We start from the raw sequence: 25,299 nt of genomic DNA, 5'->3' as shown, positions 1-25,299 counted from the left end.
GCTGTGTGAGCTCAGAGGCTGCCGCTGGCCCTTAGTGTGTGCATCTGTGCAAGGGAAGATGAAGGGTTTGGCAGCATCTGAGGTGACAAAAAGGGGCAAGGGGTGTATCCCCACCCCAACTTCCAGCAAAGGAAGCCCTTGCAGCATGGTGGTGGCCCAAAGGCCTTGGTCCTGGCTCTTTAACACAAGAACTTCTACAGAGAGGATGTGGGGCAGGGCCAAATGTCATCGTGTTAACTTTGTCCTTCTCCTGCTTTGTGACTGGCCACTGGATGGGACCAGGGGCTGGACAGTCTGGGCAGGGGTGCCAAGATAAGTAGGCAGGACAGGGACACTCTAGTGGCTTCCTCCATGCCAGCCGGCTCCCGACAGCCAGTCCATGATGATGAAGCTCAAGCTCATGGTCATCAGCAAGAGACCAAGCATGGCGAAGCAAAGAGCCTGAGGGATCAGAGGTTAGTGTCAGGTCTGAGGTCAGGGCAACTCCCTCAACCCCACACCAGCCCACCAACATCTGGGTCCCTCGCACCAGGATTTTAGGGGTGGACCTCGCAGGCTCCTTCTCAGTGGGCACGATGCGGAAGTAGAAGATGGCAGGGAAGATGAATATGAGGCATGGGGCTGATGTGGCACCTGCAAAGAACAAGGCATGGCCACTGCTGGCTAATGTCCACCGATCGGCTAAAGGCTTAGGCGTGAACCCTTCAATGAGATCAAACATCTCTTATTGGGGGAGTCTCATCAAGGTCCCAGAGCATGGGGGATTTATCCCGAGCTTTACTTGATTCTGAGGAACCCATCATCCCCTCTCTCCGTGTTCTCTGTCCACCAGGATGGCAGGCTGGTGCTGTTGGTGTCAGGAGGGCCTGTCGGTGACTGAAACTAGCAAAGAGGAAAGCCAAGCCAAGAGATGCAGAGAGGCAGAGATTTGAGGATATTGTTTGGGCTCCTGGATACAGTTATTCCTGAAGGCTTTTTCATTGTTTGAACCAATAGATTCTTTTCCGCTTAATTCATTTTGAGTTGGATTTTGGACCCATAGAACTAAGTAAGAGTCCTGGCCATGATCTCCATGATACTTAGCCCCCAGGTCTGTGCATCAGTCCCTGGAGAGTTGTGTTGGGGTGTCAGTTTCCTGAGTCAGGTCACCCTAAAGACTCCTCAGAAATTTCCGACCTTTCAGCTCAGAGCTCCAACTGAGATAGGGCAGTGGACAGAGCACCAAACATGGAGTCCAGCAGTCCTGGGAATCAAGGCTCTCCCACTCACCAGCTGTCTGGCCATGCTGCTCCCTTAATAACCCCAAGATTCAGTTTCCCCATATGTGAAATGGAAATAAGACCCAATAAGATCCTGTGTGGAGGCCTCTGACCCTTGGGCTCCCCTCTCCACCCCCGAGAGGTGGCTGATCAAGGCCTTGACTTGGTGGTTGTGAACCTTTAAGGGGATTAAAATAGCCCTAAGGACAAAAGGTCAGAGGGGAGGTCAAGTGGTGCACCTCGCCAACAGCAATCACTTAAATATAGGGTGCGAGCTCAGGAATCTGCCCGGGTTTGCAGAAGGCAAATTCTCTGGGAAAATACCCTCCCTCACACACAGCAGAGCCAAAACCTCACCAATGATCCCAAAGATGCCGAGGATGCTGGGGGCAAAAATGACCAGCAGGTTGATACAAGTGAGCAGGCTGGTGGCTATGAGCACGTGCCGCAGCCAGCTAAATTCCTGGTTCTGAAACAGCATCTGCTGGATGGCCTGGCGCACCTGGGGGGCATGGGGTGGGAAGACATCAGCCCGTCAGTCCCATTAGCCCTACCCTCCCATTGGACTGGCCCCCTGCCCATTGGCTCACCGGGAACAGAACGATTGGCACTGTGAGCGTGACTGCCGTCAGCACGGCCACGCGCACACACAGAATCAGCACATCAAACTTGTCCACTTTTTTGTAGGTGTGCAGCAGCTCTGACTCCACCCCATCTGTGGCAGGCAGGGAGGGTGGTCAATAGGCGGCCCAGGGAGGGGGTTGGGCTCTGTGCTCCTGGGCCAATCCTGACACTGTGGGGAGTGGCACTCAGACTCACCTCCACAGCTGCAGAGCACAGTCAGGCATCACACACCTAATGAGCGCCTATAGTATGCGGTGTGCCACGACCACTGGCCAGCCCCCTGCCCCCAGCCTGGCCTCTGCCCCCACCGGTCCAGCCATACCGTAGAAGGTGAGGTAGCCGAAGAGGGCAGCCAGGAAGTACATGACGTACATGACGGCGATGGACAGGTTGGAGACGTGTTGCATCTTCCTCTTGGTGGGGCTGTGGGGCAGTGGGGGTGGGGGAGAGAGCTGGTGCCAGCTGGACCACATTGGGAGAGCCCCACGTGCTCTTGGGGTCTTTCTGGCACCACACTGTCACCATCCCACACCCGTGGGAGCCTCCTTCTTGCTCCCAACCCCGTCTCATGGGAACCAGCGAGATCTTTGATAAAATGACTTGGCTCCTGTCACTACCCCCCACCCTTGGGACCACATCCATTCTCTCCAAGACAGCTCAAGGCTGCCCCGCCCTGTCTCCCAGTCATGGACACCTACTCCTTGAGCTCCGTAAAGATGGGCAGCACCTCAGGGTGGCAGACGAAGGCGAAGGCCATGATAGGGATGGTGTATGCCGTCTGGGGAAACATGGGGGCTGTGTTAGGGTGGCCCCCTCCACTGTTGCTGGGTCCCCGGCCCCTACCCTGGCCTGTCCGTACCTGCGTGTTGAGTGTGAAGTAGCTTGGGGTGCAGAAGGCTGCAGCCTCAGTCTCGACCTGCACATGTGTCTCCTCTTCAAAGACCTCCACATGGCTGAAGTTGCCTGTGATGTTGGTGAAGTTGAGGGCCAGTGGGCAGGGCACATGGAACTTTTTGTAGATGACCTGGGTGGGGATGAGGGTATCAGGGCTGGGCTAGGCTACCTGGGAAGTCACCGTAGGGCCACACCTAGATCAGAAATGGAGGCGCTGTCCTCTGATCCAGGCTCCCCTGGGCGATCTGCCCATCCCTCTGACAGAGGACTCCCCTGGGAGACCTGCCCTCTTCCTCGACTGGCGTGGAGGGTGACTCACTGCAATTAGGAAGAACACCATGCAGCTGAGAGAGAGGCCGCTCGAGTAGCCCAGGTAGCCTACAAAGTGGAGGAGGGCTGTGAGACTGCGGAGCCCCTCCCATACTCCCTCTAACATCCCCCTCGGGGGTCCCTGACCCCGACACACCACTCACCGAGCTGCCGCATCAGTGCTAGGGGCAGAATGATGGTGACAGAGACTAGGATCACGAGGTAGTTCCCGTTCACATACCAGTTCCTGTGGGGCCAGGAGTAGGAGCCAGAGTCAGAGCCCTTTCTGCCCAGGGCAGGGCTACCTGCCTCCCCTAATCAGGGTCACCAGTGATACCTGTCCTCAGCTCTGAGTGCCCTTTTTCCCATCTGCAAAATGGGTACCATCCCAGCATCCTCCTCATGGTGAAGTGGACTGAGACACTGGCCTGGTAACTGTTGTGATTATATCACTGCTCAGGACACACAGATCTGGGCTCAGCCTGCCCAGGGAGAGGACCCAAGGGGCTGAGAGAGATGGGTGGGATGAAGGGACCTGGCTCCGGAGGGGGACATTTTTCAAGGGGGTCTCAGGGACTTGCCAACCTTGTGGTCCCTCTTGGACTCTGCATCTTGCATCTCCCTGTCCCACCTGGAATGGGTATGGGGCACAGAGAGATAAGGGACAAGACTATCCTTCAAGGGTAAGCCCAAAGGCCAACTCTTTGGGAAAGGCATCTGGCTCATTTCTCTCCTCCTGGAGCTGTCCTTAGCCTCTCAACCCCTCTGCTTGCTCAGGCTGGGCTGCTGAGGGCAGAGCTGGCCATCTCTGTCTGCTCCCCACGCACGAAATGTGGTTGGTGCCCAGGCAGGGCTGGCTAAAGTGATGGGCAACAGGGACACTCTGGGCTTAAGCTCTCGTGGGGTGGGGCTAACCCCCAAGCCACGGTCAGGAATAGCAGCTACTTAGAGCTAAGCCTGGAGGCTCTCACCCCGACTCATGCTCACAGGTTGGGCCAGGGCCAAGCGGGCCAGCTTCCTTAGCCTCACTACCCCTACCCCAACCCCCATACATCCCCTCCCGGCAGTTCCCCTAGGTGTTTCATGACAAGTGTGGGCTGAATGTTGGCTCCGCTGGCAGCCCTCCGTCCCTTCCACCAGTCATTTACCGGCTCTGTCTCATCCCTCCCATCGGCTCAGTGTGAGCCCCGAGGGCCAGTGGGTGGACATGGAGGGGTGGACTAGGGCCTCCCGCCCTCACCCAGTCCCTCCCCACCCTGGGGCTCACAAGGTTTTGTCCTCCAGGTTCATGAAGGTCTGTATGACAAGGGGCAGCTCAGACTTGATGATGTACAGGTAGCTGGACATGGCTACGGGGAGAGGGGCAAGCAGGCCCTGGAGTTAGGTGAACCAGCAGCCTTCAGACCTGTCCACCCACCCACTGCTGCCCTCTGGCCTCACCGCCGATGTTCTGCAGTGTGATGGCCAGGGCCGCAGCCAACTTCCCTGGGGTCCCAAAGGCACGGTAGCCCAGCTGCTCATAGGCACGGATGCCTGTGGGTACAGGGGTCAGGACAGTCAGGGGCATTCTCCAATACCACGCCCCCTGCTGATGGCCTGGTTTGAGGCTCACCCACGATCCCTGAGGACTTGAGCAGCAGATGGATTGAGTAGCTGGAGAGCAGGGCAACGGCTGTCAACAGGAACCTGGGAAGATGGGTGACAAGAGACCACTGGGGCTCTCCGGGCTGGCAGGGGATAGTGGGCTCCAGGAGAGCTGGGTGTGCAGCCCCTGAGTGTCTGGAACCCCAACAGGTGCGGTGCAAGCTCAGCAGGCCCCAGAGGTGGTGAACAGCCCCTGTATGACCCAGGGGTGGGACATGACCCAGAAGTGGGCCCTCCGAGCACCTCCTTCCCCTGAGGCCTTGGGATAAACACGTCTTCTGTTCAGGCTGCAGGGCAGAGCCCCCAGGTGAAGGACACGTGTACCCACACGAGGCTCGGCCATGGGGATTTGGTCATCACATGTGGACGCAGTGGAAGGACAGACTCAGGCCTGTAAGGCTGGCCCATGTCATGACCTCAGAGGGTGTGTTCGGCAATGAGGTATATTTGTCTGGCCTTGGCTGATTTTTAGCTGTGGTTTGGATTGAATGTAAGACGTGCCCACCCACTGCAGCCTGGGCCCAGGTACGGGGGAGTTGGCAGGTCCTGGGAGGTCATGGTTGGCAGCTTGCTGGGCTCCCAGCCCCTGAGTTTGTCTTCCAGAAGTTTCGCTGAGAGTACTCACAGGAAAAGGATGATGCCTGTATTGGCCATGGCATAGGCGAGCCCCAGGATGCCACTGCCCATGATGGCGTTGCTGAGGTTGAACACTGACATCCCGAACGATGTCTTCCCCTCGAACTGCAGGCACCAGAGTGGGACGGGGAGGGGTGGAGAGAGTGAGCACGGTGTGGGGCACCGTGGCGCTCCCTCACTGCCCCTGGCCTCCCATTACCCGTGCTCCCAACAGTGCCCCAAGCCCCCACTGCTGGCCCCCGGCTCACGTCAGTGAATTGTGGCTCCTTGCTTGGGCTATTCTGCAGGAAGCCCTCGCCTTCAACATAGCTCCGCCTGGGGCCCTCGACTCTGCAGGCACAGGCAGGGCAGGGGGCTCAGCTCTAGTCCCTTGCTGTGTACCCCTCCCCTGCTCTGTCTGTCCTGAGCCATGGCTGGGTCCCTCCTCTGCTCACCTCTGGTTGTCCGCCGTAGGGGTGGTGGTTGGGAGCAGCCCCTCCGAGTGTTTGCCGTTGGGCACCAGCTCCACCATCTCCATCTGCAGAGGTGCCTCCATGGCTCAGGCACCACCTCCAGGAGCACTAGCTCTCACACCTGCAGGTCAGGAGTCTGGAGAGCAGACGGTCCGTCTGGTCATCCCCTCCTTGGGCCCACTGCCTAGCCTCTCACACAGAGCCTGCAGCCATAGCACACCTCCCAGGGGGTCACTCACAATGTCTGTTCATATATGTTGCTCCTTCTGCTGCCTTCCTGGGACCTGCCTTCAGGAGGGTAAAGCTGCGACACCTGGGTGTCCCAGGCCATCCTGGCAGGACACCTCAGCCAGTATGTGACTCCCTCCCCAAACACGCACCAGCCCAGACAAGCCCTTGGGGCCTCAGTTTCCCTGTCTGTGAAGTGAGTATCAACTGGATGACCTGCTGACCTGCATTCAGAGCTCAGTGGCACCAGGACCCCCAGATACTGAGCCCCTAGGCCCCCCAGGCCCCACTCTGGAGGTAGGCCACGGGTTGACTCCCCCTCCCTGACGTTAATACTGGGAGATGGTTTCCTGTACTGGTCTCGCATGCCAGGGGCCTCCTGGCCAACCTAGAACGGCACTGCCTGATGGCTGGAGGCCTCAGGACAGGGTGAGGGCTGTGGGCCCTGTTCCCAGCCGCCCGGCGGGCACTGCTGGCAGCCAGAACAAAGGGCCCTCTGTGGGCTGAGAGCTGGCGCTGGGAACGGCAGGCGCAGAGGCTAACCCCCCGGAGCCAGGAGGCCTGAGGCGGTGCTGGGTGGCTGGACACCTGGGCCCTTCCTGCCTGGCTGTGAAGGGCCCTTGGTGGGCCTTCCAGGAAATGAGTGCTCCAGGGCCCAGTTCCCTGGACCACAAAGGCTTTACCCTTCACATAGCCCTGGCCTCAGGGTCACGTTATCCTATCAGGCTCTCCTCCCCCGCCAGGGGACCCCCACCCCCAGGTGCCACCCTCCAGGAGCAGACCCTGTGAGCAAACCCCCCATTTTCCGGAGCTTGGCCAGGAGCTCAGGGCCTCGGCCAGCTGGAGAGGGGACTGGATCCGTGGATCAGGCCCCCCTGCCCTGCTCTCAGAGCTTGGCTCTGCTCGGCCTTGAAGGAACTAGCTGCCCTCCCCACCCCCACTGCCCAGACAACTCACTGGCCCCTCTCCCATCACTGGGGCCTGGTGCCACCTACCCCATGCCCAGAAGGTGCCTGGGCATAGTGCCCCAGGCTCTGCGAGGACATCCCGGGGGCCAGACCTTCCAGCAGGAGCACCGAGGCCAGAGGAGAGACCAGGGAGGAGGTAGCACTGCCAGGCGGGTCAGCCAGAGACTGGTCCTGAGGCCATGGCACCCCCTCTGTTTGAAACCCCGAATCCTGCTCTGAATCCCCCATGCCCACTCCAGACTCTGGTGGTCTTAGGTCTACTCTTGAACCTGGACTTAGCACTCAAACTTAGCACTCGGGAGTAGGAGTGGGTAGGGGAGGCCACACAGTACTGACCAGAGCCACACACATCACCAACCACAGATAGTCCCCCACTGTCCCAAGTAGCCCCAGGCCAGACTTCAGAACCCAGGCCTCTTGGCCTGGGGACCCCACACTGGGACCACTGGATCCCTTCGACTTGCTCTGCCAGCTCTGATGCCTGTGTCTGATCCCTCTTCTCCTACCAGCACCACCCCCTCCCCACTCAGGACTGTGACAATGTTAGCATCTCTTCTTGAGTCCTCATCCTCTAGACCAGGGCTCCAGAGGTCAGTCTCTCCTGATGCCCCTGTCATAAGCCTCGCCATCAGCACCCCTCCAAGGATCCCACCTGGGTGTGGAGGTGCCGGTGCCTGGTTTCCGGAGTCAGGCTGGCACTCAGCTGGAGTTGCCCTTGCCCGGCCCCCTGCCCTGGACAGGCTGCGACAGGCCCTCGGAGCGTGCTGAGGCGGCAGCCTGGACAAAGCACCCTTCTCTGCCTTAATATCCTTCCCTAGCAGCCAGGCACTGCCTCCAGGGAGACCACAGCCCACAGCATGGGCTGTTGGGAGGTGCCTGAGGTCTTGGCTCCAGGTTCCCCATCCCCCTAGCAGGGCCTGGTGGCTGTTACTCACAACCAGTCACTGCTGGGTCTCAGGCTGGCCTGAGCTCCCACAGAGGACACGGCATACCCCTCCTCCAGTGGCCTCCAGTCTGGAAGGGGCAAGACTCCTAAACACATCCCCTACCCTATAGCTCCTGCTGCAACTGAGTGTGGGTCGCATAGTGCAGGGACTCGGTATAGGGGAGAGGAAGGAGTCAAGGGGGGCTTCCTGGAGGAGGAGTGGTGATGGAGCCAGTCCTGAAATTCCAGTGGGAGCCCCAACGTGTGGAAATGGGGAAAGAGTGCTGCAGCCAGAGGACACAGCATGGGCAAAGGCCCTGTGGCGTGGTGTGAATGTAGATGGCAGGCTGTGTGGGTGAAATGAGTTCCGCTGAGTGTTCCACGGCACAGACAAGCCTGACAGGTCCTTGAAGGTCAGGTCAAGGAGTCTGACTTCAGTGTAGGCCAGGGCTGAGGGCTGGGGGGCCATGTTGGCTGTTAGCTCTAGCCTGACATGTAGGCCCAGCCATTCCCTGGGGCTGCCAGTCCGTTTTCAACCACTCCAGCCCCTCAAGCCTGTTGCCTCCCAGACTCCTTTGTACCAGGGACTCAAGGTAGACTTGGGAGAGGACACCTGTATAAGGAAAGCTGCCAGCAGATCCTAACCCATTGTGGGGAAAGCCCAGAGGGAACACCCTAAGTCTGAGGCCCTGCCCAGCCCTACCCTGCTGTGTGACTGTGGCAGAGTACTCCCCGTTCTGGACCTCAGTGTCCTCCCATCCCCTTTGAGATTTGGCTGGAGCTGGGGGTCGAGTGAGGCACCTCTCCAAGGCCTTCACCTCTAGAGCGGGTCACAAGTGCCCAGAGAGCAGTCAGGCACCAGGGCAGAGAGATCACTGTGACCTTGGGTGGGTCATCAGAACGGCATCTCTCATGGGTGCAGCGTGGGCCAGGGCAGTAAATCGATGGCCCAGGCCACTGCCCCTTGGGCCTGTTTGCTCTGCTGAGAGATAAGGACCAGGAGGGAGCCAGGAGCCACAAGGATGGTGCAGCAGGTGACACCCGCCCACACAGGCGTCACAGGGTGAGAATTCGTCAGGCACACCTCGGCAGGTGTTGGGTTGGGCTAATTAAAGATTTTGAGGCCCAGGATTCCAGGCCACCGCAGGGTGGCTGCATGTGTCAGCCACTGGCGGAAGCACAGCTCTCTGTCCTGGGATTGAGGTCCTTAGAACCCCCAGGGCTCTGAGCCGTGGCTTCCTCCCCGATGCTCAGGGACATGAGTGGGTCTGCAGGAGAGGGCTGGCCACAGGAAGGCACCCACACTGTCCCTGCCTCGGTCCTGGGGCCACATGCACAGGTGGGGGCACAGATCCAGCAGAGCTTGCTGCCATGGCCCCAGACACCCTGAACCTGGGCAGTCCTGACCTCAGCCCAGATCTCAGGGAAGGGGCAGCTGGTCTGGCTTGTGGGTCCACTGCAGTTATCTCTGGGGGCTCAGTGACAACCCTACTTCTAGCTCAGCCCATCCTCACCACTCCCCTCCTTGGCTAAGACAGGGTTCCCTCCCAGCCTGGCACCCATCTAGGTAGCTGCTCCTCTGCTCACTCACATGATTCCCCAGGCCCTAAAGGGAAGGCCCCCACTCCTAGGACAAATCAGTCAATGGAGAACCAGATTCAATTGACACGTTTGAATTGTCTGTACTCAAGCTACAGCCACGGGTTTGGTGGGGAGCTGATTGCAGGTCAGAGGTCTGAGGCTTGTGGGGGGTGGTGTAGAACAGGGGAAGGTACCAAAAGTCACCCCTCATCTCTCCCCAGATCCACAACTCCAGATTCTGACTCCAGTACATGCCAGTCCGCCATTCACTACTCCCTTATCGTCAACAACAGTGAAGGGCCAGTGTGTGGCCAATACCAAGCTCGTACTGAGGGGCTGGCATGCAGGAGGAAGCACAGCCTAGGGAAAGGCAGCTGGCCCAGAGCTTGGTGTACTGGCCATCCCTGTCCTGCAGCTCCCCGGCCTTGTGATCTGGGGCCTGTGTCTCTGTGTTCCGGGCATCCGGAGGTATCTGGGAGGATCTGAGAGGCCCACAGCTGGGGCCGGAAGGTGGACTTTCCTGTGTCAGGGAACATTTTCTAGACATCCAAGAGGTGCTCAGACTTGGGCCTAGCCCCAGCTGTCTAGGCCTACCCTCTGGACCAGCTCTGGACCCTCCTGGCTCAGGTTACCCCCAGTAAGGGCTGCAGCCAGAAACTCTTGACTCGAGACTGAACCAGAGCCAGGAGCAGCCCCCTTCCCCCAACTGCCAGCCTGCTGAGAGGGACGTGCAGCCCAAGGCCCAGCGGAGGCAAAGGACAGGACATCACGTGCCTGTGACCCCCAGGGGCAGGGGAGACCCCGAGCCAGGCAGCCCATCCTCTTTCCTGCCGACCCGGAATCCCCTGGAGGCAGCCAAATATTTGGACAGCCGGATTCCTGGCCCCAAAGAAAACTGGAGCAGGGGCCTGGGGCAGCTCAGGACTAGTTAGAGACCCCTATAGGGGGCTAAAGGCAAGGTCAGCCCGAAGGAGGGGCACCACCCAACGTCAGGGAGGAGCAGAGAGAGGCAGAGAGATAGAGAGAGAAGGGAGAGAATACATACACACACATTAGATATATGCGTCCATGCATATTGATCCAGAGAGACCGACAGACAGAAACACAGATAGAGTAGGACACAGTCAGAGAAAAACCCACACAGAGAGACAGAAATTTCATGTAGATAGGTGCCTAGAAATTCAGACGAGGAGACAGAGAGAGACAGAGACAACCAGAGAGGGTGAAAGATAGGCATCAAGAGATGGCCAACCAGTCAGATAGCCAGATGGAGAAAGAGACTGAGAGACAGCAAGTCAGCCAGAGAGCAATGGCCAGTGAAAAGCAGAGAGAGACTCAGAAGGAACGAAGGGGAGAGGGAGTCAGAAGGCCCAGGCAAGGGGGCAGCAGGCCCAGTGGCATTGGGGGGATGGCCAGGCAAGATTCCACAAGAAGGTTGCCACCATACCCCCAGATCCCCACAAAGGTAAGCTATTCCCCTACTGGCCAGGTGTAGGAACATCCAGAAAGTGGGGCTGAGCCCACCAGGGCCACATGGTCAGGTCCAGCTGGAAAGCTGAGAGCTCCTGGCTTGTCTACTACATGACGGGAACGACCTGTGGAGATGACGGTCAGCTGGGGTGACCGTTATCCTCAGCAGCTATGCATGTGTGCAGACGTGCCGGCTGAAGGGCTGGGTACAGGACATGGCCTGCAGAGCGGAAATTCGAAACCAAGCCACCCCAGGCGGCTGGCCGGAAAGCCCCTCCTGCCCCAGCAGCTGGTCCTTCCCTTTGGTTCCAGAAGCGCCTCCTGGTCCTTTAGAGTACCTGCCCCCCCGCATCTGTCCTCCCATCCAGAATCAAAGGCCCACCCTCTGCCCACTGGACCAAATATGCAAAGGGCACATAGTAGGTGTTCAGTAAATGTTAAATAAATGGAATGGGTTCCAGGCTCTGGCAACCCCCTAGCCCATCTCAGCTGCTCCAAGTGTCTGCACTGGAACATCCTGCCCCAGGGTCCCCATCCTGCCACGGACTAGACCGCACTCCAGCTTTCCATGCACGCAGATGCCAGCACTGCACTTCCTCTGTGGCCAGTCATCCCCCCTCAAACATGTTTCCCCCTCAAACTGAGTGCCTGTCCCAACACCCAGCCCAAACTCCCCGGGCCGGCTCCGTTCAGCTCCATAGCCTTCCGTGACCCAGCCCAGAGACCATGAACCACCCAGCCTGTCCTGTTGTGCCTCAGTTTCTCCATCTACCCAGGGCTCTAAAGCTAGGACAGCAGGCACAGGACAGAAGCATCCAACTATCATGGTCCCACCACCTGGAGCCCTGGACTGGGGGGCTTCTCTGATGAGGGCCAAAAGAACAAGAATTCAATAAAGGGTGGCTTGAGAGGTCAGTGAGGGCCTTGGCTCCACCAGCCCAGGCAGAAGTCAGTTCTGAGGCACACAACCCGACACCCTCCCCAGAGACACAGCCCCTGCCCCCAGCCCCAAAGAGTCAGAGACTCCCATTCCTGATTGCAGTCAATCTTGCCCTCTCGAAGATGTGCCAGGCCTGGCTTCATCCATCCCTGATCACGCCACCAGCGGTGCTTCTTGCAGGAAACTCTCGGTGGCTATGCTGCAACCCCTCCCCTCAAAGACGGAACAGTTCTCGTTTGTCATGTGCTGCATATACACCCACAAATATAACGAAGCACGTAGGGGGCACCGTGACGGAGGCTTCTTCGACGTATCCAAACAACTTGTGGGATTAGTCCTGGCTTAAAAGGCTTGGGACCATAGTCTCAGGGAACAACTTCGTCATCTGACATAACATAGTTCACAAAGATACTGTTCTACATCCTAGTTTGGTGAGTAGCATCTGGGGTCTTAGAAGCTTGCAAGTGACCATCTAAGATACAACGATTGGTCTCTACTTGTATAGAGAAAAAGAGAATGAAGGAAATCCAAGGCTCAGAGAAGAAGCTAATCCATGGGACTAACAGCCCACATGAACCACAGCTTCTTCTCACCAGAGACCAGAACTAGATGGTGCCCTGCTGCCACTACCGACCATTCTGACCAGGGACACAATAGAAGGTCCAGGACAGAATGGGAGAAAAATGTAGAACAAAATCAAATTCCTAAAAAAGGCCAGACCTACTGGACCAATAGAGGCCAGATGAACCCCTGAGGCTATTGCCCTAAGATAATCTTTGAACTTGGAATTGAAGCTATTTCTGCAGGTCCCCTTTCAGCCAAGTAACAGAATGGCTTACTAAATAAACAGTATCAACTTTGAGTAATGTGCTCCCTTAAACAACTATAAGAGACCAAACGGTCAACATTTACCCAAAAGCAAAGATGAGAAGGCAAGGAGGGGAAGGGAAGCTGGATCAATGGAAACAGTACAAACAGAACGGAAATACTGAGAATGCTGGCACACTGTAAAAACCGTAACCAACGGCCCGGAACAATCTGTATACAAATTGTTAAAGGGGAACCTGATTTGCTGTGTGAACTTTCACCTAAAACACAATAAAATATTATTTTAAAAATATGGAACAGTTCTGATCCCTCTAGCTTTCTGTGCTCCAGAGTGAGTCCTCAAGAGATTTGCTTCTTTAGAAGAAACCGAGCCCCGACCGGTACTTGTTGAAGAAGAAGGGGTAGAAAGCGGAAGGGCCCCTTCCAGGGCAACACAGTGGTTGGAGGCAGTAGTGGAAGGAAGGACAGATCTGGCAGGCTGAAGGAAGGATGGCCATAGATGGAGGACAGGGTCCTCCAAGATGGTCCCTAGGGTGCCAGGGCCTTTGACTTGGCCTTCCTCAGTCCAGTCAGGGAGCCTGTACCTGGGCTCAGAGCTCAAGTTACCACGGCGGGGGGGTGGGGGGAGCGGCGGGAGAGGGCAGACTCCGCCCCCGACTCCCCCCACCCCCGTGTAAACAAACGCACGCATTCTCTGTAGCCAATCGAAGGGGCCATTCCGGTGGGGGTGGGCTCATGCAAACGAAGTCCGGGTCCCTTCCAGGCCCACGCGGTGCAGGCTCCTACACCCCGCCTGGGCACTGGGCGGGGAGGGGCGCACAGCTGCGACCTGGACGCAGGCTGGCGAGCCACGCGCGCTAGCGCCTACCGTGCCCGCTGGCCCCACTGCAAATGGTACGGGCTCTGGGGCCAGCATGTACCCCGCGGCCCCTCAGGCGGCTCGGTCCGATCTGCCCTCAAGCCCCTGCCCACCGCAGCCGGTATAAATATACTCAGATTCCCGGAGTGCCAGCCGGGCTGCTCTGTCAGGCGCCCATGGGGGCAACGCTCCAGGGCCAGTCCTGGGCCCCTCTTGACCCCCCCTCCAGGCCCCTCTGCAGTCCGCCTCCACGGGCCCTACCCCGGGAAGCCTGCCGGGTGCCCCGCGCCTCCAACAAGGCGTTTTTGTGGGCCACAAGTTGTGGGTCCAGCTCCGGGTGCTGCCAACCTTCTGGTGTCCCGCCCAGCCCGGCCGAGAGGCCCTGAGACGACGAGGTGCTCCTCCCGGGACCCTGGCTCAGGCCTGGGGCTGGGTCCCAACTAGTGGGTTTCCAGGTTTGTACCCGGAGCGCGCTGAGCTCCGGCTCGCGGGAGGCGGGAGCGCCTACCCGGGTGGAGGCGGACGAAGGGAGCTGTCCAGAGCCCGGCCACGGACCCGAAGGTGGACAGCAGGGCTCGGCCCTCCCGGTGGCCCTGGGACGGCGGGTCGACGCCTCCAGTAGTACCTGGGCTCGCGCGTGGGGACTTACAGTGCTCTGCTCAGGCCCGTGCGGTCCGCTCTGCTCCGGCTTGAGCGCAGGGCTGCTGCGGCGAGAGCCGCGGCGGGGGATGAAGGGCGCCCGGCCCCGCCCTCGGCCCGCCCCCGGCCCTCCAATCCCAGGCTGCCCGAGGGAGGAGGGGCTGGTCCAGAGAGAGGCGGGGGCCGAAGTCGCGGCAGGCCTGGAGCAAAAGGGCAGCCCGAGCGCTAAGGAGCCCCTAGGCAGGAGAACACCTGCTCTTGGAGGGGCTCAGCTGGGTTTTGCTGCGGGAGAGGCTTCAGTCCCAAACAGATTCTCTCCGAGGTTTCTGGGTGCCCCCTTAACCCCTGAAATCCTCTGCCCTCACCTTCCTGCAGCCTGAGGGGGATTTTCAGCCAAGAGGAGTGGGACCAGGGCAATGCTTAACGTAGGTGGAGTGCTCTGAGTAGTGGACTTGCAGGCATCACTCAAGACAAAAAAATACTCTTTCTGCCTGCCTCACACTTCCCAACCAGAGGCATGCTGTGGGTGGGGGCTTCAGCAATTCGTCTGTCTTCACCTCACATACCCAGAAGACACTGAGACTGAAACGGGGGTGGGGGCAAGGGCAGTGAGGACAGGGGGGAAGCAAAGACTGGCTTGCGCTCAGCCTTGCCTGGGACCTCCCTGAACATGCCCATTTCTTTACTTCTAAAGTGTAGGAGACGCTGTCAACCTGTCCATGGGAAATAGGCGATGGGATTTGGTGCCCTGGAAGGAGGGAATTTTGAGTGGCCTGGTTTCTGGCTGGAGGCTCCTATCCCAATCCTCCCTGCTTCCCACCCAGGGCCTTGGTGCTCGAGGTGTGTGGTGGGTGTCAAGGCCCCAGGCTCAGGCAACAGAGAGCTGGGGGAGGTGTCGATCTTTAGGGTGAGCCGGGGCGGTGGGGGGGCTTCCAGGACAGCTGTCTCCCTTGCTTCTTAGCCACTAGCTCTGATCCGATTAATCTCATGGCCTCTGCTTCTCCTAGCCAAGCTGAACTTCTCTGTCCCTCTTCCTGGTGCTGGCGTTTTGCCTTCAGAGGACAGGCCCAACCCCTCCTCTGCCCTGGGCTGGGAGTCAGGACTCCTGGATTCTCTTCCCGCTGACGCACAGTACCACCACAGCCAAGCATCAGTGTGCCTCACTTTCCCTCTGTGTCACAAGGAAATGGCTCTGTCTTTTCCCTGATCTGCGGACAGTGAGTGAAGAGGAAGCTGTGAGCAAAGGGCAGGGGGCTCAGCTCTGGCTGGGAGTACCAGGGGGCTGGGAGGGCTAAAGAAAAAGGCACTGGGACAGTGGCACCCCCCGAAAACCTCAGACCACGCAAGCTGCTGCCAGGTGTTGGGAAATAGGGAGGGACTGGCTTTCCCACCTCTCCAGATCAGCGCTCACCTTGGTCATGGAGGCCCCCAGATTTCCACTCTCCCAAGGGGCTTGAGGGCTCTCCATGGGTTGTCAGATAGGAGCGGTGCTGTTCAGGGTCTCTCAGGCCTGTCCCCACCTCCCACTTGCAGATACCCTGGATGCTCACAGAAACCATATGCAAAGACTGGGATGTCCCCAGTGGAAACTCCAGGCCTGAGGGGCCAGGCCTGCTTTCAAGGTCACCCAACATGTGGGTATTGGAGTCCTCACACCAGACTGGGGGAAGGAGGGTCTGGCTGGGCTGGGCTGCTCTGGCAGGCCCAGAGGCGGGTGTGCTCTGGGGTACCTGGGCCAGGCTAGTTGTGGCCAGGCTGGGGGAGGAGCTGTTTGTTGTTGCTAGGCCAGGGCAAACACGGCTCCGAGGCCTTTCCCGCCACCTGCCGCATCTCCCAGCCCAGCCTGCGGTGGCCGGACAGCTGGGCAGTCAGGATGGGGCTCTGAGAGCTGCTGGGCTCTTTGTCTCAGAGACTGGGGGGAATGTCCATCCGTGAAACCACAGCGTTGAAGGCAGCCACCTGGGATGGAGGGTGGGGGAGCTGTATCTCAGGTCCTTCATCCCAGCCTCTGCCTCCACTCCCTGGTCTTCCAGAAACTGAGACACAGGCCCAAGAGAATGCCAGATACAGTGGGGCAGAACTTAGGGTCCCAGCATCCCTCAGGCCCTCCCTCCACAGTCCCGGCAGGCAGCTCTCTGCTCTTGGCTCGCACCTGCTCAGTCTCTAGTTAGGCAGCCCCTCTTACCGTGCCTCTACCTCTGCAGGCCCACCGTTCACACAGTGCTCCAAGACCCTCGCTCACTGCCGTGCCCCATCTACCCCTCCAGCTCCATTCTCCCTGAGCCCAGCGTTTCTATCCACTGCCTATCTGACACCCCGCAGACCCCTGCCTCACACTCAGCTGGCCCTGACGTCCCCTCTCCACCTCCTCCACTGCCCAACTGGCCACATGCATGTTTCTTCTGTTCCCAGAACATAATGACCTTTACACCCCTGTGCGTCTGCTCTCGAGGTTCCCGGGGCCCAAGGTTCTCCACCTTGTCCCACTTCCCTGGCAAACTCCTAATTGTCCTTCAACACACAAATGGAGGACCACCTCTGAGAACTCTACCCAGATATTCCTATTACCATCCCACCCACATGGTCCCAGCCTCAGTGTCTCCAAGTGCTATCATTAGATGGTCTAGACGGGAAAGCTCCTGCCAGGTTGGAGGGGCATGAATCAGAGAAAGATGGACGGAGAAGCAGCTGTAGGCTTGGCTCTGCTAAGGGGAGAGAAGGCACTTGACAGGGTGGGGAAGAGAAAGGGCACTTTGGATGAAGGAAACAGCTTGCCCAAAGGACTGGAGGTGGGCAACTTGAGTGTGGGATTAGCACTGACAGATGGAGGGCCAGGGGAGGGAGGGACACTTGGTCAGAGTCAGGTTGGGGCGGGTGGGGGTGTGCTTGAAGGCCTTCCAGGAGAGGGTGGTTTTCACACCAGCCCGCAGGGTATGAGAACCCACACCCACAGCTTCTGACTATATTCCACTCGGTCTGGTGCCTGGAGGCTCCACTTCAGCATGAGCATGGGTTAAGTGGCACAACACAGGATTGTAGACGTGTGGAGGGGACCCACAGGGAACCCTCCTGTCTAGCCCTTCCCAGAGCTTGTGATCTCTTGGCCGAGGCCTGTCTCAGAGCCCTGGCCCGCCTGCTTGCTCTCCTGTGAGATCTGACCCCCAGCTCCTTTGGCCACTGAAGCAGCTTAAGGAACTCAGGTCACCTGGGCTGTGCCATTGCCCGTGGGGAGGGCCCAAGCCCCCAGTGGCCACCCGACCAGGCCCTGATGTCAGCGACATTAACTGTCCGCCAGGGTTGTCTAATCTCTGGTTGGTGGCTGGGCCAGGTTAGTCCTGCCGGAGCCAGAGCTGCAGGCTGTGGGGGCCCTCAGGGACACCTTGAGGTTACAGATCAGGCAGGGGTGGTGATGGCTGGAGGTGCCCACAATAAATGACCCCACCTATGAGCCCGGGGTGTGGCTGTGTGCCACTTGTGGGCCAGCCCTCTCTGATCCTCTGCTCTGGGCTGTGAATCAGGCATTGCGCACTCATTGATCCTGCTCCTTAGGGTATAATTACACTGGTATAGTGGGTGGGGCCAAGGATGCTTCAGACTGGTGAGGACTCAGCGCTTCCCCCCGACTTGCTGGCTATGGACGGGGCAGCTCGAGGTCAGGCAGCACCCCTAGCCTGGTCCTGAATCCCAGATCCTGGGGTCAGAAACATATGTGGGAGAGGATTCCTAAAAGGTAGGGTCCACCCGCTACGTGGTATACAGACTCCTCTCTGCCCCTTGCCCAGAAAGGCTGGGGAAGTCATTACCTTTCTTCCAAGACCCTGGTGCCCCACCTCTCCTGACAGCTTCCTCCCTCTCTAGCCCACCACCTCCAGCTTCTCAAGGCCTCCTGCCCTCTGCTTTGTCTCTTGCCACTGAATCCTATTCTCATTCCCCTGCCCCACCTACTCTAGTTAACTGCTCAGGCAGAGGGTCCATAGAGACAAACAACCCCAGTTCAGCCAGGCCTAGAATACCCAGTACCACAGGTCCAAGCCCCATCCTTCTGAGCAGCACCAATGTGGCTGCCCAAACCCGTCCTGGGCTCCCTGACACTCTCTCACCCATTCTGTGTTCCTCCTGTGCTAAGCTCTGGGCTCCCTCACTCTCCTCTTGCCCAGGCTCCCAGCTCCACCTTCCACTTGGATGTTGAGGATGCCATCTATGCTCTGCCTTCTGTCCAGTCTCAAGTATCTGTCTGCCTCTTGGACATCTCCCCCCGTTGCCTACAGGTCCCACAAACTCAGCTTGTCCAACACTTGAGAATCTTCCCCTCCAAGTGGATTCCTCCTCTACAGTCCTGGCTTGGTGGGGTGTCCCATGCACTTGGTCAACTGCACAGACCAAGACCCTTGCACTGAGCCTCATGGCTTGCAGACCTTGTCTGCCATGGGGGTGATGAGGACATAAGCCTCTGTCTCATGGACCTAGCCTCACTCCTCTTCTCCCCCATGCCCACATCAGCCCACAGGAATATGTGGGTGCCACACCCTAATCTCAGTCCTGCAATTACGTCCCAGCTTCAAAGGTCTCCATTATGGGCTCCATCGTCTTCTGGAGAAGGCCTAGGCCTTTAGCCTGGCATTTGGCACCTGTCCATCTGTCCTGTCTAGTCCCTGTTCCTGCTCCACTAAACTCCTGTGGCCCACAACCCCATGCTCCCGAGCCTTATTTGTACACCCACTGTTTGTCTGAATGAGCCTCTGCCTCAAAACTCCTCCTTGATCCAAGACTGTCCCTGTGAACATTTCCCTGTGGCTCCTCTCCCTCCATGAACCACTCTCAAGAAGCACAAGTTGGTCCCACGCCCCTTAGGGTGGCCCCCACCAAGTCAGGCCAGCTGCTTCTTTCCTGGAAGGTACCATCTTCCCACTTCATGTCCAGCCGAGCACTGGGCACTTAACAAATGCCCATGACTCGTGATCGTTAACTGCCCTCCCCACTGGTCCCAGAAAGGACAGCTGGGCCTGATGCAAAGCTTTATTGCTGAATCTGTGCATCTAGCTGAAGGGAGTGCAAATCATGCCATGGCCTTGCCAGATAGAAACTCCTTGTCCCCGATTGCAGCACAGGCTCCAGTCCAAGGGCACCAGCAAGGACTTGGTGCTTGATGAAGGAGGAGGGAGCAGGGAAGTGGGAGCCATGGGCCTTCAGTCTCTGATGGTTCAGGCATGGCCCTCAGTTTTCCCTGCCGGGGAATGGGCCCTGAATGGAGAGGGTGGAAGAAGCCACTGGCAAGGACAAGAAGGTTACCGGGGTTTGCCTGTGACCCCACCTGAGGTAGGCCTTCTGGGCACAGCCTAGGCCTCTATACTGTCATGAATTCTCAGCCTGGGTCTGATCGATGAGAGCTGGACTCTGCCCCAGCCACCCCTCAGGACTGCTTAACCATTGGCCACAGTTGGTGTCAACAGTACCCTCCCCAACAGACCTTCCCTTTGGCCAGTGTGGGTGGGTGACGTGGGCATGGATCTGGTGTCCAAGGACAGAGGGGGCAGAGCTTGTGGGGGAAGGGGCTGGAGGTTACTATGAGCCTGGCATGTGGGTAGGGGTCCAGTTTGAGTTTCTCCCCAGCGCCAGGGGCTCCTACTCACTAATTCATCTACATGGGGGCTGCACATGCCAGAGCTGGCTTGGACTTTGGGCCCCTGAAGCTGCTGGGAGGGACAGCCACTGGCTGCTGGGTAGACAGGTGTTAGGCTTGTCAGATGGAGGTGGCAGGGCTGGAGTGGACTGATGGTAAGCAGTGGGCCTGCCTGGAGGAGAGATCCCTGCCTGCCTCCTGCCCTTCATGAAACCCTGGGAGGGAGGGCTGTTTGCTGAGCCCAGACACCCTCTGGGTGAATCATGGGGCCCCTGGGTGGGGAGAGCTGCAAGAGATTGGTCAGTTGGGCCCTGCTGAGTCACTGTGAGCTACAGCTGCCCCAAGTCCTGCCTGCTCCTAGCTGGGGTTGGTTGCTGTGGGTTCTGAAGGCCAGCGCAGCCAGGCCATGAAGGGCAGGGCTGGGGTTGGGGGGACTGGGCTCTGGGGGACCTGGGGGCTACAGGGAAGGGTATGGGCCTCAAGGTTGGTAGGAATCAGGGCTCTGGGTCTGTGGTTGGTGGGGGCACAGGCTGAGGTCCAGGAGTCCTGGCTGGGTGGTGGGGTCATGGGGGCTGAGGCTACAAGGCAGCTAGGGCTATAGGGACTCAGGGCCAGGAAAGCACATGAGTTCAGGCACCTGGGAAAAGAAAAGGGAACAGAGTCAGTATCCCCGAGCCCCAAGATAATTGGGTTTATGCTGAGGGGCATTGCGGTGGTAGGCTGGAAGTTGTGACACATGGAGGGAGGGGGAGTTGGGTCAAAATAAATGAAATAGGTGAAACTTGTGAGCCAGGGGAGGAATGTGGCACTGGGGTAGAACCTGAAGAGCTGGGGTGGGGTCTGGAAGTTAATGGTGGAGCATCAGGTAGGGTGGGGCTTGTAGCCCTGAGCAGGGCCTGGTGATCTGGGAAGGAGTTTGCAGTAGTGAGGTGAGGGGAGGACTGGGGGCGAGGCTTGGGGTATTGAGAAGAAGGGGCTGAACAGGGGAGCGCCTCTGGTCACGAAGAAAACCCTACCTCAGAAGAGACCGCAGTCTTTGAGGTTCTCTTTGATGATGATGTCGGTGACAGCGTCGAAGACGAACTTGACGTTCTGCGTGTCGGTGGCGCATGTCATGTGGGAGTAGATCTCCTTCACGTCTCGCCGCATGTTGAGCTCGAGGAACTGCACCTTGATGTAGTTGCCCGCGTCCTCATACGTGTTGGGCCCTGGCAGGGAAGAGGGGTCTCTCACTCCCTGCCTCAAACCCTTCCCCCGGCTTGAGGGGCGCGGGCAGCAACCGTGCAGCTGGGCTGGGGCGCCTCGCCCGGCCGGGCGCGAGTCTCACCGTCGTAGTCCGGGAAGCAGATACTAAGGTGAGCCTTTTTGATCTTCTCGGAGAATACGTCCTTCTTGTTGAGGAAGAGCACGATGGACGTGGTGGCGAAGTAGCGGTGGTTGCAGATGCTGTTGAACAGGTGCAGGCTCTCGTGCATGCGGTTCTGGGGGGGCAGGGACTGTTGGGCACCCGGGGACACGGCAGCCGCTCCCACGCGGGCCCCATCCCACAGGCCAAGCTCTGCTGCCCAGGCTCCTGGCACGCGGGGTGCCTCCTCACTCAGACAGCTCCAAGAGCACCGCCCCAACCGGACGCTTTCAGCGTGAGTCTGCCCCCGTCAGGTGGGGCTGCTGGCTGCCTCCTTTCCTTCGGCGCTGGGATGAACCTCCCCTTTCAGACGCTCCGCTCGCAGCACTTTCTCTCCCTTAAAGCGGGCAGTAGCTTTGCCTACCCCCTCGAACACTCAGGTCCCGCTTGGCACTCACCACTTCGTCGTCCTCCACCAGCACCATGTCGTAGGCGCTTAGCGCCGCTATGAAGATAATGCAGGTCACGCCCTCGAAGCAGTGGATCCACTTCTTGCGCTCCGAGCGTTGCCCGCCCACGTCGAACATCCTGCGGGGGCCGTGACGGTCTGAACCCGCGCATGGAGCCCCCTGCACGCGCCCAAGGGCACGCCCTTGCCTCCCCTTAGTCAGGTGTGGATGGGACGGACATCTGGAGGGGCAGGGCCTTTCTGCGGCAGGGTGGCCGAGAAGGGGCAGGGCCTCTCGTAGGGATGGGGCCTCTGGGACGCAGCGGGGCCTTGGGGCAGTGATCCCAGGGCAGGCCGCGGGAGCAAGGGCGCGGGGTCGTACCGGAAGTTGAGATCCTTGAAGGAGAACTGCGTCTCTATGATACCGGTGGTCTTGACTCGTGAGCGCAGCACGTCCTGCTCAGTGGGAACGTAGCCCGGGGTTACCAGGCGCTCCAGGTCGGAGAGGTAGCTGCGTAAGACCGAGGGTGTGAGTAGGGCGGTGCGGGCGTGACTGGGCCCCCCTGAGCCCCCACGCCCCGCCTGCGCGCTCACTAGCCAGCCGAGTCGTTGAGCTGGTACTCCGAGGCCCGCTCGAAGCAGGCCTGGATACCCGAGTCCTTCCATAGCCGCTGGATGATGTCCGACATCTCCTTGGGCATCGTGCCCTCCTCGATGGTGTCGGCCATGTGCATCAGCTTCCGAGCGTCGTCCTGGAGGTGGGGATAAGGGTGATGATCACCGTGGCTTGGGGCCCTGCCCTGCGCCATGGGTCCCCGGAAGCCACACCCAGCCCGCCTCCCTGCGCACCTGGCGCGCAGAGTCTCCATACTGGATGTTGAGTGTGGTCATGGCACGCACGATGGCCAGCATGGACTGCAGCGTGTTGCCGTAGATGATGGCAACGAACTCTAGGCACTCTTCCAACGAGTACCCGTCCTGGTGAATAATCCTGCAGAAGGGGAGAGCAGGGTCAATGCCTCGTGGGGTGGTGGGGGAGGGACAGGACCAGTTTGCATGCCAACCCCCAGGGGCTTTGGGATGAGCAGGGGCACTCACTTCATTTGCTTGACAATGGTACTCTTCCCGGACTCACCAGCACCTGGAAGGGAAGCCGGGCCTCAAAGTCACCCTGATCACCCCTCCTCCCTTCTCACCCCAGCAATGAGGCCTGGGAAATGCAACAAGCCCGGGTCTGGTGGGTAGACTGGTGGGCAGACCTTTAGCAGAAGAGGCCCGGATGCCGGCCCTACCCCCAGTCACACCTGCCCCAACCCCATCCAAAGTAAGGTCTGACAGCCCTGGAGGAAAGGATTTGTAAATGTCAGAAAAGTGACAGAAGGGGACGAACAAGGGGAATTGGCAACCTCAACCGTGTCTCTGAGCCCCACCCCCACCCTAAGACCCTGGAATACCAGTACCAGTTGCTGACAAGGCGACCCCATGTGTGTCAGGGTAGAAGCGTGCTCCCCTGGGTTTTCAATGGCTGAATATGTGGAAGCACATCGCCGGGTCTTTTTTCCAGATGCCTCTGGGTGGATGTGTACCTCCAACCTTTCAGTTAGCAGCCAAGCACGTTACCCATATGCACCACCCAGGGACTCCTGGTATTATTGTTAGGTGCCATTGGGTCAATTTTGACCCATAGCTACCCCATGTGACAGAGTAGAATGTCCCCATAGAGTTTTCTAGGCTGTATATCTTTACAGGAGGAGCCCTGGTGGCGCAGTGGTTAAGCTCTCAGTTGCTAACTGAAAGGTGATGGTTAGAACCCACCAGCTGCTCTGAGGGAGAAAGACGTGGCAGTCAGCTTCCATAAAGATTTACAGCCTTGGAAACCCTATGGGGCAGTTCTACTCTGTCCTATAGGGCCGCTATGAATCTGAACTAACTTGACAGCAACGGGTTTGGTTTGGTTTTAATCTTTACAGGAGCCAGGTCTTTCTACCGCGAAGCCACTGGGTGGGTTGGCAGCCGAGCGCTTAACGGTTTGCGCTACCCGGGGCTCCGCAGCCTTTGTGAGGCCAAAATAAATCCTGGAGTGCCACCTTGTGGAATGCTCTGGTATTGCAGCTAGAGATTATTTGAGCTGGATCAACCCTTGGTTTTCATCCGGAGGGGGGCTGGGAGATATCCAAAAGGCTCAGAAGGAATTAGCGCCTTTGGGTGAGGAGGAGGATAGAGTTGACTGAACCCCTTTCCCCTGTGAGCACTGGGCACAATTAATGGGATTCCCAGCTTAGCCTCTCTGGCTTCCCTGGGGTAACCTGCCTTCCCTCTGCCCATGGCCACCTGGCCAAATAGACCCTGGAGAGCTTGGGTAGAGCCTGCCTGGCCCTCTTAAAACAGCTTCTTATTTCCCTTAGGGTGTCAGACAGTGGCCAGGAGGCAGGCCTGGATGAGCATCACCTTCTCTCACTACCCATGGGAACATGGGAATGGCTTAGCTATTCTCCACTGGGCCTCAGTGTCCCTCCCCTCCTTTAGCTGCTTTGAAGGTCAGCCACCAATAAAGCAGTGGCACCTGAGGGCCATTGCCTGTGGGTCTGGGTGGTCCTAGAGACCCCTCGCTCCCAGGAGGACTGTGACTTTCTCCTTCCTAAGGGAGCAGCCATGTTGTGGGGCTCCTATGGGGTCACCAATTTCTGAGTCCCTGCCTAGCAGGCCCATCAAGCCAAAGGCTGGAGCCTGAGGGAGCCCAGGCAGGGCAAAAGTGAGCCTTGTACAAATACACACACTTCTGCATTGGGGAGGTTGCCTCAGGCCTGGCACTCTGTAGAGAGGCATGGCGGGTCAGGTCTGGCCTTGTCCGGCCAGGACTCCCACCCTGTGCCCTGCCCTGTCACTGGCTCATTCTGCTTCCCAAGGAATCCCAGCTTCAGAGAAGGGCCAGCTGCCTTCCCTCAGGCCACTGACCTGGTGGCCATGACCCTATCTGGGCCCACGCCCCTACCCAGAAGCAGCAGCTTCACGGTTCGAGCATCCTTCTCAGCATCCTCTTTTAGCTTCTTTTCCAGCTCCCTTGAGTGCTTCTCTTCAGCACTGGCTCCAGCCCCCATGGTCCCAGAAGCAGGTGAAGGGTCAGGATGGGCAGGTGACTCTTCCGTATGGAGGGGATCCCCAGAGCTAGGCTCTGGCCAGCCTCTGACCTCCCCAGATGCCCTTCTGGCCCAGGGCTGGCAACCAGCTGGCTCTCCACAGACCTGTGCAGGCCCTGGTGGGGGCTGCTTAGTGGGATTTGGGGGCTGGGGTGCCCAAGAGCCAATGAGAGACAAGGACAGGTGAATCCCGCTCAGCCCCCCAACCCTTCTAATCGGGCTGGCGTGGCCCCAATCCCTTAACTGCTGACTCTGCACCCTCTGTGCCCCACCTCAACCCTCCAGGAGAGGCCCTGGAGAGAGTTCTGCCCCCACCCCAGAGTTGGGAGACATATGTAGGCCTGAGAAAGGGGAGGAGAGGCCCTCGAGCCTAGGAGTGGGAGCTAGCAGTAGGAGGGTTTTCTAGAGAAGCAAAACCAGTAAAGTGAGTATATATATATGTATACATGTGTGTACCTGTATACACATGTATACGTATATATATATATATATA

General features: G+C 58.6%; 2 protein-coding genes across 2 annotated transcripts; both read right to left on the bottom strand.

Moving 5' to 3' along the window:
• Window positions 1-336: 336 nt before the first annotated feature.
• On the bottom strand, window positions 337-14,305 carry SLC38A3 (solute carrier family 38 member 3). The gene is made up of 16 exons (XM_004368556.2): window positions 14,243-14,305; window positions 5,801-5,954; window positions 5,615-5,696; window positions 5,356-5,471; window positions 4,699-4,772; window positions 4,527-4,619; window positions 4,354-4,435; window positions 3,251-3,333; window positions 3,097-3,155; window positions 2,743-2,907; window positions 2,582-2,661; window positions 2,206-2,306; window positions 1,850-1,974; window positions 1,617-1,761; window positions 530-633; window positions 337-441 (listed from the first exon to the last, which is right to left on the bottom strand). The coding sequence occupies exons 2-16, from the start codon at window positions 5,899-5,901 to the stop codon at window positions 337-339; spliced, it is 1,515 nt and encodes a 504-aa protein (XP_004368613.1). The 5' UTR covers window positions 5,902-5,954; window positions 14,243-14,305.
• A 6,588-nt stretch (window positions 14,306-20,893) lies between these two features.
• On the bottom strand, window positions 20,894-24,770 carry GNAT1 (G protein subunit alpha transducin 1). The gene is made up of 8 exons (XM_004368555.1): window positions 24,662-24,770; window positions 22,768-22,810; window positions 22,519-22,660; window positions 22,264-22,421; window positions 22,052-22,180; window positions 21,680-21,809; window positions 21,204-21,357; window positions 20,894-21,084 (listed from the first exon to the last, which is right to left on the bottom strand). The coding sequence occupies exons 1-8, from the start codon at window positions 24,765-24,767 to the stop codon at window positions 20,894-20,896; spliced, it is 1,053 nt and encodes a 350-aa protein (XP_004368612.1). The 5' UTR covers window positions 24,768-24,770.
• Between the last annotated feature and the right edge of the window lie 529 nt (window positions 24,771-25,299).

This window comes from Trichechus manatus, unplaced genomic scaffold (assembly GCF_000243295.1).
Source record: "Trichechus manatus latirostris isolate Lorelei unplaced genomic scaffold, TriManLat1.0 scaffold00001, whole genome shotgun sequence".
Taxonomy (NCBI): domain Eukaryota; kingdom Metazoa; phylum Chordata; class Mammalia; order Sirenia; family Trichechidae; genus Trichechus; species Trichechus manatus.
Note: the sequence above shows the minus strand (reverse complement) of the source record. Positions and strands in the feature narration are given on the sequence as shown.

Excerpts from the sequence above, each read along its gene's own strand:
- SLC38A3 (XM_004368556.2), bottom strand. The coding sequence starts at position 5,901 with ATGGAGGCACCTCTGCAGATGGAGATGGTGGAGCTGGTGCCCAACGGC. Across the intron at positions 5,697-5,800 it reads CCTACGGCGGACAACCAGAG|AGTCGAGGGCCCCAGGCGGA; the intron begins GTGAGCAGAGGA and ends CTGTGCCTGCAG. Across the intron at positions 3,334-4,353 it reads AACCTGGAGGACAAAACCTT|GAACTGGTATGTGAACGGGA; the intron begins GTGAGCCCCAGG and ends CTGGCCCCACAG.
- GNAT1 (XM_004368555.1), bottom strand. The coding sequence starts at position 24,767 with ATGGGGGCTGGAGCCAGTGCTGAAGAGAAGCACTCAAGGGAGCTGGAA. Across the intron at positions 22,181-22,263 it reads CTCAACGACTCGGCTGGCTA|CTACCTCTCCGACCTGGAGC; the intron begins GTGAGCGCGCAG and ends GGTCTTACGCAG. Across the intron at positions 21,810-22,051 it reads TTCAAGGATCTCAACTTCCG|GATGTTCGACGTGGGCGGGC; the intron begins GTACGACCCCGC and ends CGGCCCCCGCAG.